The sequence below is a fragment of the Apium graveolens genome, chromosome 9 (assembly GCF_009905375.1).
Source record: "Apium graveolens cultivar Ventura chromosome 9, ASM990537v1, whole genome shotgun sequence".
NCBI classification, from domain to species: Eukaryota; Viridiplantae; Streptophyta; class Magnoliopsida; order Apiales; family Apiaceae; genus Apium; species Apium graveolens.
In genome coordinates, this window is record NC_133655.1 from 263,009,636 (window position 1) to 263,026,306 (window position 16,671).

General features: G+C 35.8%; 2 protein-coding genes across 2 annotated transcripts; both read left to right on the forward strand.

Moving 5' to 3' along the window:
* Nucleotides 1–5,802: 5,802 nt before the first annotated feature.
* LOC141687289 (sm-like protein LSM4) lies at nt 5,803–9,471 on the forward strand. The gene is made up of 7 exons (XM_074492507.1): nt 5,803–5,971; nt 6,057–6,098; nt 6,557–6,655; nt 6,802–6,879; nt 7,746–7,782; nt 8,589–8,759; nt 9,176–9,471. Exons 1-7 carry the CDS (start codon nt 5,969–5,971, stop codon nt 9,193–9,195), a joined length of 450 nt encoding a protein of 149 aa, XP_074348608.1. The 5' UTR covers nt 5,803–5,968; the 3' UTR covers nt 9,196–9,471.
* Nucleotides 9,472–15,080: 5,609 nt separating this feature from the next.
* On the forward strand, nt 15,081–15,830 carry LOC141686247 (uncharacterized). The gene has a single exon (XM_074491293.1). The coding sequence runs from the start codon at nt 15,081–15,083 to the stop codon at nt 15,828–15,830; it is 750 nt and encodes a 249-aa protein (XP_074347394.1).
* The last annotated feature ends 841 nt before the right edge of the window (nt 15,831–16,671 follow it).

Here is a 16,671-nt window from a genome sequence, read left to right on the forward strand (position 1 = left end):
CGACCACACAATTACATTCGCTTAACTGGGCATCTCCAGAGATATACTGCCTCTATCTCGTCAAATGACTTGATCCCATTCAGAGTTTTAACACTTTTACTTTTCTAGCAGTGTTAGTACCTTATAGGTTTACAGGGGATAGACTCAGATACAACAGTATCATCTACGTAGCAAAGGTACTACCAATTCATCCTTACAGCTTATTATTACCACATTGAATACACTTCGAGGGATCTTCTCTCATATGTATTGGGTTCCCACTGTTGATGAATTATGTTGGGTTGACAGTCTCATCCTCAACCTTGACCTGAGGACCACTGCATGTTCGACTCCTTTAGTCAAAAGATCAGCTATATTATTCTGAGTTCCTATTAACTCTATAGCTATAATCATATCAGTCACTAAACCCCTTATAGACTTGAGTCTAACTTGGATGTGTCTCTTTATTTTAGCATTATGCTTTTTACTGCTAATCTTGTCGATAGTTGTTCGACTATCACAATGAATAGCAATGGCAGGAAGCGGTCTGCTTACTACGGGTATCGCAGACATAAGTCCGTGTAACCATTCAGCCTCCATCCCCGTGGCATCTAGTGCACACAACTCAGCCTCAAATGTAGACTGAGTCACTATAGTCTGTCTGCTTGACTTCCGGGATATTGCTCCACCTGCCAAGGTGAATACATATCCAGTCACTCCATTGGAACCAGACTTCTTAGCTATCCAACTTGCATCACTGTACTCTTCAAGCACACCAGGAAATCTCCTGTAGTGTAAACTAAGGTACATCATGCCTTTTAGATATCTAAGTACTCTATCAAGAGCATCCCAATGAGTTCTATTTGGACAACTTGTATATCTAACCAACTTAGACATAGAATATGAAATATCTGGTCTAGTACAGTTAGCAAGATACTTCAAGTTCCCAATAATCTGATAATACCTTAACTGAGACACGGGAAGTCCTGAAGTATTCTTGACAAGGGCAACTTTAGGATCATAGGGTGTACTAGCGATTCTACACTGTGAATAACCATATTTCTCAAGTATAGATTTCTCTATATAATGAGATTGAGTCAAGGTTATTCCCTCAGCCGACTGAATCAGTTTGATTCTAAGAATCACACTAGCCTCACCCATATCCTTCATTTCAAAATGCCTTTTCAAGAATTCTTTTATCTCGTTAATAATCTCAATATTGGTTTCAAACAATAAGATGTCATCCACATATATGCACAAGATAACACACTCACTACCTTTAACTTTGGTGTAGACACACTTGTCACTTTCATTAATCATATAACTGAATGGCAATACAGTTTCATCAAATTTTTTATGCCAATCCCTGGGAGCTTGTTTCAAGCCATGGATGGACTTGATCAACTTACATACTTTCCTTTCATTGCCAGATGCAACAAATCCCTCAGGCTGGTCCATATAAATCTCTTCTTCAAGTTAACCATGAAGAAAAGCGGTCTTTACATCCATCTGATGTATGATAAGACCATGGACGGAAGCCAATGCTATAAGCATTCGGATTGTTACCATCCTAGCAACCGGAGAGTATGTATCAAAGTAATCAATTCCTTCTCTCTACTTAAAACCCTTGCTGCCAGTCTAGCTTTGTACTTATCTATTGAGCCGTCATGGTTCAACTTCCTCTTAAAGACCCATTTGCACCCAGTAGTAGAACACCCAGGAGGGAGATCAACCAACTCCCATGTTCCATTAGAAACAATAGAGGCAATTTCACTCTTCACAGCACCCTTCCAATGCCTAGACTCCGAAGAATCCATAACTTGTCGGAAAGTTAAAGGTTCGTCCTCGACATTGTAAGTGATAAAATCACCTCCAAAGTCCTTAACTACCTTTGCACGCTTACTTCTCTTTGTCTCCTCTACTTCCTTAGGAATAGAGCTACTACTAGGTTCCGCCCCCACATTTGTCATCTTTTCCACATGATCAGGAATAGAACTCGATGTGTGAGTAGGATCTTCCTCAGAAGTCGTTTCAGGGATTCCAGTCTTCATAGGGTAGACATCCTCAAAGAATGTAGCATCTCGAAATTCAACTATCGTATTTGCCAATATACCATCTATGTCAGATTTTAATACCAAAAATCTCATAGATGTAGTGGTTTCAAGATAGCCCAGAAAGATACAGTCAATAGTTTTCGGACCTAGTTTCTTTCTCTTGTGTTCAGGAACAAGCACCTTAGCAAAGCACCCCCACACACGAAGATACTTAAGACTAGTCATCCTGCCTTTCCATAACTCCAAAGGTGTCTTATCCATGTGTTTCAGTGGGACTCTATTCAAAATATGGAAAGCCGTATTTAGAGCCTCTCCCCACATGTATTTAGGCAACCCAAAGTTAATAAGCATACTATTAATCATATCTTTAAATGTCATATTCTTTCGTTCAACAACCCCATTAGACTCAGGTGTGTATGGTGGAGTAACTTCATGAACTATACCATTATTTGCACAAAATTCATTAAAAGCGTTACTCGTATACTCACCACCTCTATTAGATCTCAATCGTTTAAGTAACTTACTAGTTTGTTTTTCTACTTCGGTTTTATATATAATGAATTTACTAAGTGCTTCATCCTTATGTTTAAGTAAATAAACATAACAATATCTACTACTATCATCTATAAAAGTAATGAAGTATCTAAACTAGTATGTGGTCAACACACAACCAAATTCACAAATATCAGTGTGTACTAAATCTAACAAGTCTGAATCCCTAACAATATTATGAAAATATTTCCTTATTTATTTAGCAGACACACATACTTGACATTTAGAATTCTATTCTATGGTATATTTTGGAATCAACTTTAAGTTCATCGTATTCTTAAAAGCACCAAAGTTTAAGTGACCTAGTATAGCATGCCATATATCCGAGGATTCAACACAGTTAACAAAAGGAATAATATTATTATTCAAATTCCCCAAAACGGGTTCAACATTAATAACAAATAAACCATTTGACAAGTAACCCTTGTCAAAAAATGTACCAGTATGAATAAGAACTATTGTATTACACTTGAAAGAAATTTCAAAACCACTAGAAACTAAACAACTTCCACTTATTATATTTCTACGCATGTTGGAAACATGATGCACTCTAGTCAGAGATAGTATACGTCCTGAAGGGAACTTCAGATCCACGTTTCCTATTCCAAGTACTTGAGCGGCACTAGCATTCCCCGTCTTCACAGTCAAGTTATGACTCTGTTGATATGATACAAATAAACTAATATCAGCACAAATATGCACATTAGCTCCAATATCTATCAACCATTCATTTGACATATAGGTAGAAAATATTAAAGGGTTGTAGGATACATATCGGTCAACGTTGGTTTCAGAAGTTGTAGTCTCACAAAAAACCATGTTCACTACGGGCCCACTTGTGGTTCCAAGCACAGCATTCGCTTGCGCTACCACCTCGGTTTTCTTCGCTTTCTTCGTAGGGTAGTCCTTACTCCAGTGCCCAACCTGCCCACAAGACCAACATGGTTTGTTTGCCTTGGGTTTCTTGGCCTTGTCCTCGTCACTCTTAGGTTTATTAATATTCACTTTCTTAGCAATAGCCTTCCTTTTCTGTCCTATAATTGCTACGTTTACCTTCGAGGTATTGTGCTCAGTTGGCATCACATGTCCCTGTTTGGACTTGTGTTGTTCTTGGGCTGAGATGTCCAACATAAGGTTGGTCCATGTGATCTCTCCTTTTTGTCTTTTGAGGGAGAGAAAGAACTCTTCCCAAGACTTCGGGAGCTTTTCAATCACTCTCATAACCTTGAACTTCCCACGGAGGTCCATTTCAGACTCCTTCAAAGCATGCACTATCATCTTGAACTCATGTACTTGCTCAGTCATGGACTTATTGTTCACCAGCTTGAACTCAAAGAACCTTGCCACATAATACTTTTCCAGTCCTTGTGAGTCAGTATTATGTGTCATACTACTTTTCCAGTCCTTGTGAGTCCTTGTGATTCAGTATTACGGTTAACGCAACGAAGCATGTAGGTAAACAACATGCAAGTCATAAACTGTAAGAACAAAAAAAACAAGAGAGCGTACCAGTAACCATAGCTCTAATACATAAAGAAAGAACAGAAAGCAGTGATGTGCAACTGGTAAAATGCAGAAAATAACGAAACAGCTGAGTCGCCAGGCCTTGCTCGAAGCCCTGACTGCTCTTGAAGAGATAGTTTCCCCTACATGGTTGCGTTGGGATGCTATGCAACAACTCCTCTAGGATAAAACAACTCCGAGTTTTAAGTTGATAGCACCTCGAAAGCTCAACTTCGACTGGAACCTCACTTCGCCGGAAAAACCACTATATGAATAAGGGAGAGGAGAGAGTATAGAGAGGAGAAGAAGAATGTAGGGTGTGGTGTAAAAAACTCAGCACATTAGTCCTCTATTTATAGTAGAGACTGAGTGTAACTGGCCACCCCATTTAATATCAGAATTAAACTGTACAATTAATAGATAAATCAAAACTGATAATTTGAATTTAAAATAAAATTGTAACAGCTTATTCATTAATCCCTCACAATATTTCAGATTTAATATTAATTTATATATATTACCAGTTACAAAGTTATTTGTCAAATGTCCAGGTTCAATGAATCTGACTAAGCCAACTTACAAAGTGACTCAGCCCAATTCAGAAACCGAACTCAGCCCAACAGTAATAAATAAATTCTAACTAAAATATTAAATCACAAATAAATAAAATCCTCGCCCGGGTCGCCTCGCATACGCGAGACGCCGAGACATTCGCCCAAATCGCCCTTCGACCTGACCCGACTCGGACCGGTGCGGTGCGCTGCGTGGCGCGGTGAGGCGGCGACGCGCGCGTGAAGCACACAACCCGACCCGGACCGGTGCGGCGCGGCGCGGCGACGCGCGTGTGTGTGCGCGTGAAGCACACAATGCACTATCACACACCTTAGTAGTTGTACAATACCCATGTATACCCATGTGTGTGATATTATATAAAGCCAATACCATCTTTATTTATTTTCAATGTGGGATAAACCATATTCTCTTTTTTCAAGCTCTTTCAAGCCACTAAGTTTAACTCTAATTCTTTATAGATTTCATTAATAAAAATTCTTAAAGCCGTACATGAAAATTTAAGTTCACATATTATGGAACAACTTTCAATCATTAGATTTTAGGATTATCATCAAGCACATTATAAAACTATGATCTAAAATCCATTTTTTCTAACAGGTGCTTATTGTAAGAGCTCACCTTTCGCAACCAAGGATTGTTCATCATTCACGGGTTTACACTTTCGGCATGTGTATAGCTGGTATCCGACATGTAGATAAGTGGGGTGTTTTCGGCATGTGTATAATTGGTGTCCGGTATGTAGATAACTGTGATGCCGCTTCTCCAATATCAATTTATGCGATTGGTGTTTATGAACATTGGGCTAACAATGGTTTTTATGTGATACGGTCAATTGCGATGTTGCTATTATCAGTGTTGGTACAATTTGGATCGTTTGGGATATCTTAGATTTCGTTTTTAATTTCAAAATTTTTTAAATTCTATGTGTTAAACGTTCAGAAAACAAATTATCTAATTGTTGTTAGTATGTTATTTGTTTTATCACCCGATAGTATCGAGAGTTGGAAGTTTGTCCAGTTGTATTATATTAAGTTAATGAAAGTTTTTTGCTTTTGTCAGAAAAAAAATAGTAAATAATAAAATACCAAAAAGAAAAAAGAGCAGCTAATAAAAGAAGCTACGGGCGCAGTTGTATAGTTTAAAGTTAAACCCCTCTTCTACAAATCAAACGTAGGTTTTCCATTAGACCAATATTTTTTAGTCACAACACTTGCTCCGCTCTCTCTCGCCGATCTGATTTTATACATACATACATACAGTATACACACACCTCTCCGCTCTCTTCTCAATTTCGTGCCCTAGAAAACATGGTCTGTAATTCTCTCTCTTTAAATACATACATGTGTGTATCTATATATATGATTGTGTTGATTCTATTGATTATTGTTTTTGCAGCTTCCTCTTTCTCTGCTTAAGACCGCTCAAGGTCATCCCATGGTACGATTTCATTTCTCATTATCGATTTTTCGTACATCTATATTTACATGTTTTGTATGTATTGCTCAATTAACTCACTAATGTAGTTTGGGTAATTCACTTTTACGATGTTATGTTTTATGATTTTTAAGTGTTTATAGGGAAAGTAGGAATTGGTTATTATGCAAGCCCCTTTTCGGCTATAAGTTCGATAATTTAGCTATCAGGAATGAATTTGATAAATACTTTAGCTAGGCGGGCTTATGGTTTCGTTACATTTTTAGTTTTCGATATAGGACGTTGATGTAATGGTAATTATAGTATTAATTAGTTTTTGTAATGAATGTAAAGTTGTGATTTTGCCTTGCAAGTGTTTGAATAGATTTGTAGTGTAAGATACTTGTGTTATGACTAGTTGTGGTTTTTCTTGATGTAATTATGCTTTTTTCGAGTCGTGTTGATTTGGATTTGGGATTTAGTTGGTGGAACTTAAGAATGGAGAAACCTACAATGGACATTTGGTCAACTGTGATACTTGGATGAACATCCATCTGCGAGAAGTTATATGTACCTCTAAGGTGAGCCTTTACTTTTATTTATATTACTGGTTTACAGGTTTGACTGTTGATTTTCTCTCTAATCTATAGTGTAATGCTTTTGGATAAGGCTGCATGTCTTGTTACTTTCTCTTTATTTTCCATTTTCGTGGTTGCTTATAATATAGGATGGAGATAAATTTTGGAGAATGCCTGAATGCTACATCAGAGGCAATACAATAAAATATCTTAGAGTTCCAGACGAGGTATGTCATTATCCCCTACTTTGCGAATCATACAACCCCCCTCCCACAAAGAAAAAGAAACTTTTTGAGATATGACTAATCTGTTAGAGCATGATTGACTCCTAACTTGATATTTGAGGAGGGAGATGATTTTTTTTACTCCAAGAGACTCTTAGTGGCTCTTAAATTCACTAAGAGACTCTTCTCTCTACTCACTTTTAAGAGCTTTTTTCCCACTCTTAAATAATATTATATTATATATTCATGAAAACAATCTCTTTGTCTTCCCACTATCTATTGTCCTATATGAATTCAACTTACATTTAATAATAAAAAAATTAATTAAGAGTTCATATAAAGAGTATTGTTGGAGAATAACACACATTAACTTAGTAGGAGCCAATATTATATATTATATTTAGAGTAGACATGAGGAGTCTCTCGGAGATGCTCTTAGATGCATTGGTTTTTTCTCTTTCTTTTTAATATTTGTTATATTTTCCCATCAGAAGATTTGTCATATTTTTTATTCCTCTATAGTATGGATGCATTGTTTGTTTCTAATTCAGCGAGAGTTGTTCCTGCATTAGTTAGTTCTGGAAAGGTCATTGCATTCATCTTATTGTAATTTTGTATTACTGTTCCTTTACATCTACTGATCCCTGAATCTTAGGTATGATACAGCTAATCAGTTTATTAATTTACAAGTTCTATTTTGAATGTATATAATTTATCTGATACAATCCGTGATACTCAATTATAAGGATTGTTTTGCTTCTTTATATTTATAATTCAGGATTGATCTCGTTTTCATTTTTACATTCTTGCCAACTGAGTCATCACTGATGTCACTGGAACTTACAGTTGACTTGTTTATTCATTTTTAGGTGATTGATAAGGTTCAGGAAGAGAAAAGCCGTGCTGGTATGTTTCATTATTCAACCTTATTTAAAATAAATGATTTTCCTGTTTCATGGACTCAACATGATGGACATTAATGAGTAGATTAGGTTCCGAAATTACCAGAGACTAAAAGCTTAAGATTTGTCTGTTATCTGTTTGATTGGCCGACATACTTTTTAGTTTCTAACTTTAGATCTCCCTATCTTTGTACTCCTAAAGTCGATGCAATTTGATAAAGTTTCAACAGTGAGAGATGATGACTGATATGCCGAATGCCGATACATAAAAACAAGTTTTTGAACTTTAGTTAACCTACATGGAACTCAATTTGAGGTGGAGGATGCATATTAAATAAATTAAAGGACTCCTTACCATAGATTAGTTGATAAAAGCATAGATATAAAGTTTGTTTCTGATGTTTAAGCATATATAATTCTAGTCATTTATATAGATGTGAAGTGTTCTTAAAATGTTAAGTTTGTGCCCACATATAAATTTATCCAATTTCTAGGAAATCTAAAATTAATAATAAACAAATACCAGATTATATTTACAATATGAATAAGTATAAGGATGTAAAATGTAAAAAAAAGGTAATTCTGATGTTCACAAAGTGAAAGTCAATTATTATATAATTGCTTTTATGATCCCTAACTAGATTTTTGGAGAAAATTAGTGGAGGCATATAAACTACGAATTTTTAAGTAAATTATTATAGGTTCCAAGGACACTGCATTTGTCCATATTTTTTGTATAGCATTAGGCTCAACAAATGTTTTCGTACGATTACCTGAAATTGCTTGTTGGGGGCCATTTGGCATCTACAGACAGAAAGCCTCCTGGTGCCGGGGGTCGTGGAAGAGGAAGAGGTAGAGAGGATGGTACTGGTGGGCGTGGAGCCAAAGGCATGGGCCGTGGCATGGATGATGGACTTGCAAGAGGTTCAAGTGGAGGAAGAGGCAGAGGAGGTCCCAGTGGAAGAACAGGTGGAAGCAGAGGTACTAACTCTTCACTTCCTACATCTTTACGAGCCATATTATACAATGATAGTCTGTTACCTATTGAATGTAAGAATATCGCAAATTTTACTTGTAAGAATGACAAAGTAAAAGCATGTTGAATATTGAAACAATACACATGTAATTATGTAAATACTACATGTGATTGCAGTCTTGTACTTCGTAGAATACCAAAATAACTGTTTTAAGCGTTACGTAAGGCTTGAGCTACTTGTAATAATGTAAGAAATAGTTACTAGCTGGCAAGATCTGGAGATTGGTTGGGCTGGGAACTACTGTTTGTTTTCTCCACGTTTTCTGTTTGTTTCTATCTAATAAAAAACTCCTTGTACTTCTTAGCATAAATTTGTGAAAGCACGTGCACTAATATATATACAAACCGGTGGTTATGACAGGTGGACGTGGTGGTCGGTAGATTGAAGTCGAGGAGCTGGAAAAGGATTGGGTACTGGTGGCTGATTTTAATGGTACTTGTTACCCATTCATGTTCGTTAAACATGATGTAAGCCAGATTATTTTATGTTAAATTCTGTACTTTGGGGGTAAAATTATAATATGTTTCTCTAATTCTGTCCTAATACTAGGATAGAAATGTAAGCTAATGCAGTTGAGAATTTCTGTACATCATTGTCTTGTGATTTGTTTTGTGTTTTATCCTTCTCTATAAATATACATTGGCATTCAGATGATATATTATCGAGCTATATTATCGAGCTAGATTCTGTTGAGAACCTCACTAACAAGTATAGCAACATAGAGACAAGTGTATAAAGAATTTAACAAGTTTAGGCCAAGACCACAGTTAACAAAACAAAACATGCAGGTAAACAAAATCAGTAACTGAAATAACGTAGAGAGAAAGAAAGATGTACCCGAAACCATAGCTTTCAACAGTGACTGAAATAAAGGTTTACAGATACAAAACGCCAAGAAAATGATTACAGCTGAGTCACCAGGCCTTGCTTGAAGTCCTGGCTGCTCTTGAAGAGATTATTGCCCCCTACCTGCTGCGTTTGGGATGTGCGCAATATCTCCACCAGGATAAAACAGCTCGGAGTTTATGTTAACAGCAGCAACAAAACCTCCACTTCGACCAGCACCTCAGTCGCCGGAAAATATCAGCACTTCAGTTCTTGTGGGAGAGAAATGCAGAGAGGTTGAAGAGAAGAGATGAGAATGTAGTGTGTTGTATTATTTATTCATTCAGTTTAGCCTCTATTTATAGGAGAGGAAAAATGAAACTGTCAACACACTTAATGTCTGAATTAAACTGCTTTATTAATAAAAAATAAAAACTGATCAGATTTTGAATTCATTAATGAAAAAATCAAAACTGATCAGCTTTTGAATTTAAATTATTTGTAACAGCTTTTCACATTAACACCCACATTATTATCAGAACTTAAGTTAAGTTCTGATTTAACTCATCAGTACTTAAGTTCTGATTCGACTCATCAGTACTTAAGTTCTGATTCTGATATCAGAACTTGTTAAGTTCTGATTTTATTCATCAGTTCTGATTCTAATATCAGAACTTGTTACAGATCAGATTATTTGCAGGTTCAATATACCCAGCCCAATAATCCAATCACCGATAAATAAATTCGAATTAAAATAATTCTCAAATAAATAAAATCCTCGCCCAGGTCGCCTCGCGTACGCGAGACGCCGAGACATTCGCCCAAATCGCCCTTCGACCCAGTCCGGTCCGGTGCGGTGCGCGGCGGGGCGGGCGCGCGCGTGTGTGTGTGCGCGCGTGAAGCACACAACAACACAATGGACCATGTGGGTAATACCATATAAAGCACACAACCCCCTTTATTTATTTCAATGTGGGACAAACATTCTCAAATTTTCCAAACTTTTCCAAGCTACTTTCAACTCTCATTTCATATGGATTTTATTAAGAAAATTCTTAAAACCATACATGAAAATTTAAGTTCAAATATCATTGAACAATTTTCAATCATTAGATTTTAGGATTAACATCAAGAACATAATTAAATTAAGCTCTAAAATCTTAATTTTCTAACGGATTCATTTCGGTGGACTCATCTTACGTTGTATATTCTTTTGCCTTTGGTGACTGGATTTTACAACTTGCAAAATGGTACCTGGGCTTTGGAAGAAAGGAATTGTGTTTTTCAGTAGGACTGTAATAGCTGTTTTCAGATTTTTATCGACTGGTCAGCAGTGATCACCTTCTATCTCCTTCGATGGCCATAGTTTTTGGTGATTCAGCTTGTAAAATAATTCTCTCATCATCCTCTTTGAAATCATCCGAATTTTTTCCAACAAAAGTTAATAAACCCATTCCGCACCAAATATTGATAGTCATCTGTCCCTTGACATGGTTCTGTTTGGTGTGCCAAGTTTGTAGTTGATGATATAAATATCTTATATTCTAAACTACAAGTATTTGGTGTCTCAGATGAGCTACATTATTAAATTCAGCACCCTCTGTTTGGCTAATGTTTTCTGAAGTCTAGAACTATTTAGTATAAGCAATCAGGCTAATGAAGACTTGTACTATAACTTGCATGTGAGGTTGAATCTTTGTTTGACTTTAAACTAGAATAATGTTTTGGTTAGTCTAAAACACTCCCTTGGCATGTCTTGTCTTTTTTGTTACCGAATGCTTCTATTTGTACACTCCACTTGACGCATCTCTACGAATTTAAAATTTTAGGTGAACTGATCTCAAATTTTTATGACGGAAATGGTTTAATTAGTGCTCCGTGTTAACTTGGTAGGTTGCGCTGGTAAGCTTTTACTTGCATGAGGAAGTACATATTGTTTGACAGACCTTTTTTTGATGTAGTGTTGGTTGTTCCTTTATATGATGGAGCTTGGTCTACAGCCAGAAACACATTCAATGATGCCATCTCCTCCGACTTTTTTCCTTTTGGGGCAGTGTTATTTCCAGAGCAAAATTTTAATTTTCAGAGCAAAATGTTATTGAAAAGATCATAATATCCTCATTATTTTTTTATTACTTTTTATTATTGTACTAACATGGGGGCAGTTTAGTTTTTTCAATAAGTTTTACTCTGGAACTAAACATATTGCTCTTGATATAAAATTTTCCTTTTTGATAAATGGTACATCTCCATGTGCATTTCATATTATGTCCATTCATGAAATGAAAGAACACAGGAAGTGGTCCTTTTACAGGTATGCTGCGTTTGCAGAATCACAAGTGAGACGAGCCCCAATATATTCAAGTTGACCTAAGAGCAACATACTACTTCCCCTCTGTCCACTTTATTTATAAAATATTGACCGGACCCGTCAATTCATCCACTTTTCATATTTTTTCTCATTAATTTTTTTTTTCGTAAACGGCGTGTCCAAATGATTTGTATATAAATCAATTACAAGGAGAGAGTGTTAATAATTACTTATGTACGGTACTCCGTGGACCATCCATGAGGATGAGGATGAGATGCCCCGAGTCATTTAACAGCCATGATGGCAGGCATCCACAACACTGAAGTGAACAACGTGTACGTAACCTTACAAATTATTATGTAGCAGCAAATGATTTGATATAAATTTTGTTAATCAGCCATGACTAAAATGTCAATGTTAATCCGGGTGAACAGATAATCAAATAATTGGCCGAATCGCAGTAACGGCTCACCCAACTCTGGACCCAACCATCCATACAAAACGATATCGTACCGTCTGTTTTACAGGTATGCTTGGTGTTTTCAGAGTCATAAGTGAGGGGGAGCCCAGATAATTTTTTAAGTTCACCAAACAGTAGTAGTAGTAGTACTAATTACTCGTACACCAGCAGTCCAGTACTATGTGGACCATCTGTGAGGATGAGAATGAGATGCCCTCGCTAATCATTTCACACCACAACACTCAACGACTTGGCGATCGAGCAAGTCCAATGGAGGAGTGGATGCTATCTTTTCTCTTTTTTTAAAAAATATTGCAATATCACCCCAGCAGAATAAACCAACTTCGATATAACTGAAATAGCAAAATGATACTCTTTGTTATTAAAAGGATTGAACACGAACATAAAATAAATATCTATAAAATAGTGAAAAATTTAAAGAAAAAAGTGGGTGAATGTGGTGGGATATATTGATTTTTAATGTATAAAATGAGATAATAGGATAAAAGTAAAGTGAAAAAAAAAAGTGGGGAAATGGTAGGATTCATTGACTATATTTAATAAATTTTGAAATGTAAAGAAATAAATGAGATATCTAAAAAAACTGTAAACAAATGAAAAGGACGGAGAGAGTATACTTGTTACTAAATTTAAAAATCAAATACAGATGTTAATATAATTGCCAACTAAATATACAGTGTCATAATAATCAATAAAGTAAACGTGACACGTATAATTGTGCAATTTAAGATTAGGTAATTAGAATATAGATTTATTTAGATATTTAGTATAATTTTACATTGATTATTAGACCATAAATTCTATTTTTAACATAAAAAAAAACACTTTTAATAATTACGTCTATTTTAATATCATCATTGAATTTGTTCTAATCTTAACGTAACATTACAAAAATTAATCAATCAACGTATTCAATATTTACCGCATAAAGAAGTAGTGTCTGAGGAAAATATAATATACACATACTTAGACTCGTGTGCACAAATATATGTGTTCTCGGTAAAAGTTGATATACAATAATATATAAAAATACATAAAAATCAGTGAGATAATACCTTAATTCATGATTTTCAAACTTATTAAAAATTATTAAAAAAATTATTTTTAATCCCGATTAGTCTCAAAAATTAATAATAAATTATTTTGACTCTGAATATTATTCTGATCCTAATACCAACGGTTGACCGGTTGAGAGGAGCCAGGGGTGGGGGGTTAATTGGTGCATAGATTCCGTTGGATATGGGTACTGCACGTGAATGTGAATTCCATATTTCTCTCTACCGCAGTATTCTGATTAGTGTTACAGATTTCATAAATTGGAACTATTCGGTTGAGTTACCGATTTATGATTTATCGGACGATTTTTAAAAAATCGGATAATTAATCGGCAATTTATCGTAAATCGGACAAATATTTTTGACCGATTTTCTAGCGATTTATCGGTAATTTTTGAAAAATCGGACGATTTCTATAATAGAGATTCTGATAAATGAACTCACGTGCTTGTATTTTTGGTGATTCTTCCCACGTGAGAAATCACATATGTTACCAGCCTCACTGAACATAATTAATCCCATTTTACCAAACCCCGTCCCTGTTTTAATATTTTATTATTGCCATCCTTGTCAGCCAAGTTTTCAGTAAGATACCCCCAACTTCCACGGTGACGTCATGGCTGACGATTTTGATATTTTGGCAACACTCTACAGTTTGCTGCACCGTACTTTCTTGGCAAAGTTGGTTTTTTGTATTCCAGTTTACTTGTACACTTTGACGAAGACTCAGCTTGTGTATTGGGCCGGACTTGGGACCCACTCTGTTCACTAAATCCTAGTTTCTGTCTGCTTCCTTGCAGTTACGGATGAATCTTCAATTGTGTCGGGTTGTCTTTGTCCTAGTTGCTTCAGTTGTTCTGTGCTCACGTGATTCTTCTTTTTTGGTTTGAATCTTAGAGCATATGCACCCTAAAGTCCATCAATTCATCAATTCAATCAATGGAGTTGATTACTATTTATGCTAGAATCATTTTTTTTCTTAATTTTTATATACCCACATAACTCCATCAATTCATCAATCCATCAATTACTATTCATCAAATAAATGATTATATTATATATTATAAATTTAATTTCATCTTTATTATTTAATGGTCTCACAAATAATATCCAATAATACATTGCTGGATAAGTTTAGATTTTTGATAACATAGTGGATAACTTTAAATTTTTTATAAGATTTTTGTTGAATCACGTTATGACACGTGACATGATCTATATTTTTAAGATAGAAAATTGTCTATAAATAATATTATGATCTTCATATTATAGTCATCTCAAAATCAATACAATCTTTGCAGTAATGAATGCATTAGAAAGATTATTGAGTCATAGACAAAAACACAGTGAAGAAGAAGCAGAAATTATGAATACCATGGTGACCGAAGCGGCGATGATGAAGGAGTTCATCGATACCCCAGATGAACAAAAAGGACGAGGCTCAAGACCTAGAAAATCTTCTAATCATCCTAGAGAAAGGCTATCGAGAGGAAAAAATCTCATTAAAGATTATTTCGTTGATCGTCCAATATTCAATGAGGATACTTTTCGTCGGAGGTATCGAAAATGCGCCCTCATATTTTCAATCGCATCATGACCGCTCTTTGCACTCAAGATTCCTATTGGCATCAAAAAACAGATGCAATTGGATTACTTGGGTTGTTACCACAACAAAAAATGACTGCTGCACTACGAATGCTAGCTTACGGTGCAGCAGCTGATCAGTGTGCTGAAATATGTCGAATGGGAGAATCAACCAAACTTGAGTGTGTGAAAATTTTTTGTCAACAAGTGGAAGGGCTCTTTGGTGAGGAGTACCTCCGTACTCCAACACCAACAGATTTACGAAGGTTTCTAGGAAGGGGGGAACAAATGGGATTTCCAGGTATGATTGGAAGTATCGATTGTATGCATTGGGAGTGGAAGAATTGTCCAGGCGGGTGGGGAGGAGCTTATAGTGGTCGGAAAGGACGACCTACTATTATTCTAGAGGCAGTCGCTTCCTATGACACTTGGATCTGGCATGCTTTTTTTGGTGTGCCTGAAGCTCAAAATGATATTAATGTTCTAGGCCAGTCTCCTGTATTTGATAAGGTCATCGCAGAAAATAGTCCAACGGTGATGTTTCACGTTAATGGGAAAAGATACAACAATGCGTATTATCTTGCTGATGGAATTTATCCGAGGTATTCAACATTTGTAAAAACTATATCAAATCCTGCCACTCAATCACATAAATTGTTTGCTAAGAAACAGGAGGCATATCGCAAAGATGTGGAGAGGTGTTTTGGTATCTTGCAATCTCGATGGGTTATTCTTCGTCATGGTGCTCGAATGCATTAACGTTCTACACTTAGAAGCATCATGATGACTTGCATCATATTACATAACATGATAGTCGAGGATGAATTCGTGGAAGAAGAGTTTGTAGAGCCGGTAGAAGAAGATTTAATGAATCCATTAGCTTCACAGGTTTATGATGGGCCAGTCGATTGCAATGGAGTTCGAATTCCTTTTGCACCAGTACAGAGAAATGGAACAAATCAACAAGCATTTTGGGATCGTATTGAGAATTTGGAATCAGCTTATATTCATACAATGCTTCAAAATGATTTGGTGGAGCACAACTGGGCAATAGAAGCTAATCAATAGTTATCAATTTATTTTCTCTTGAAATGTTCGACTTGACAATTTAAATAAACTTATTTTATTGAATTTAAAAGTAGTCAACATAGTTAAAATTAAAAAACATGGAACCTAATTGAATTAAAACATAATAGCTAAAACTAATCATTGAAATCATCATCAAAGCGAGGAAAATAAGCACTACTAGTCGTAGTCTGATTCACTTGTTCCATGATCTCAGCCTTCTTTCTTTTAAACCATTTTTTCGTGTTACGAGTCATTTGGCTAGTATCCATTGTCAAGATCTTTGTTTGCTCCCTTAATTCTTCAATAGCCTCGTGTTTTGCCAATCTTACTTCTTTCCGTTCCTCAAGTGCATCAAGTCTTGCCTGTCTTGCTTCTTTTCGTTTCTCCAGTTCTAGCATCTCCCTCGACATTTGAAGGGTTTCTTCGTCTCTTTTGATGTTGGCCCCCACTAGTTGTTTTTGGTGACATTGCATACTATTAAAGATAGCCATAGACATATCCTCTTTTTCGGTCATCCGTTACTTTCCTTTCT

Bases quoted from the DNA above. Each gene is read 5' to 3' on its own strand.
- LOC141686247 (XM_074491293.1), top strand. From the start codon at position 15,081: ATGACCGCTCTTTGCACTCAAGATTCCTATTGGCATCAAAAAACAGAT.
- LOC141687289 (XM_074492507.1), top strand. The intron at 6,099-6,556 runs GTACGATTTCAT...TTTGGGATTTAG, and splicing joins CCGCTCAAGGTCATCCCATG to TTGGTGGAACTTAAGAATGG. The intron at 8,760-9,175 runs GTACTAACTCTT...TGGTTATGACAG, and splicing joins AAGAACAGGTGGAAGCAGAG to GTGGACGTGGTGGTCGGTAG.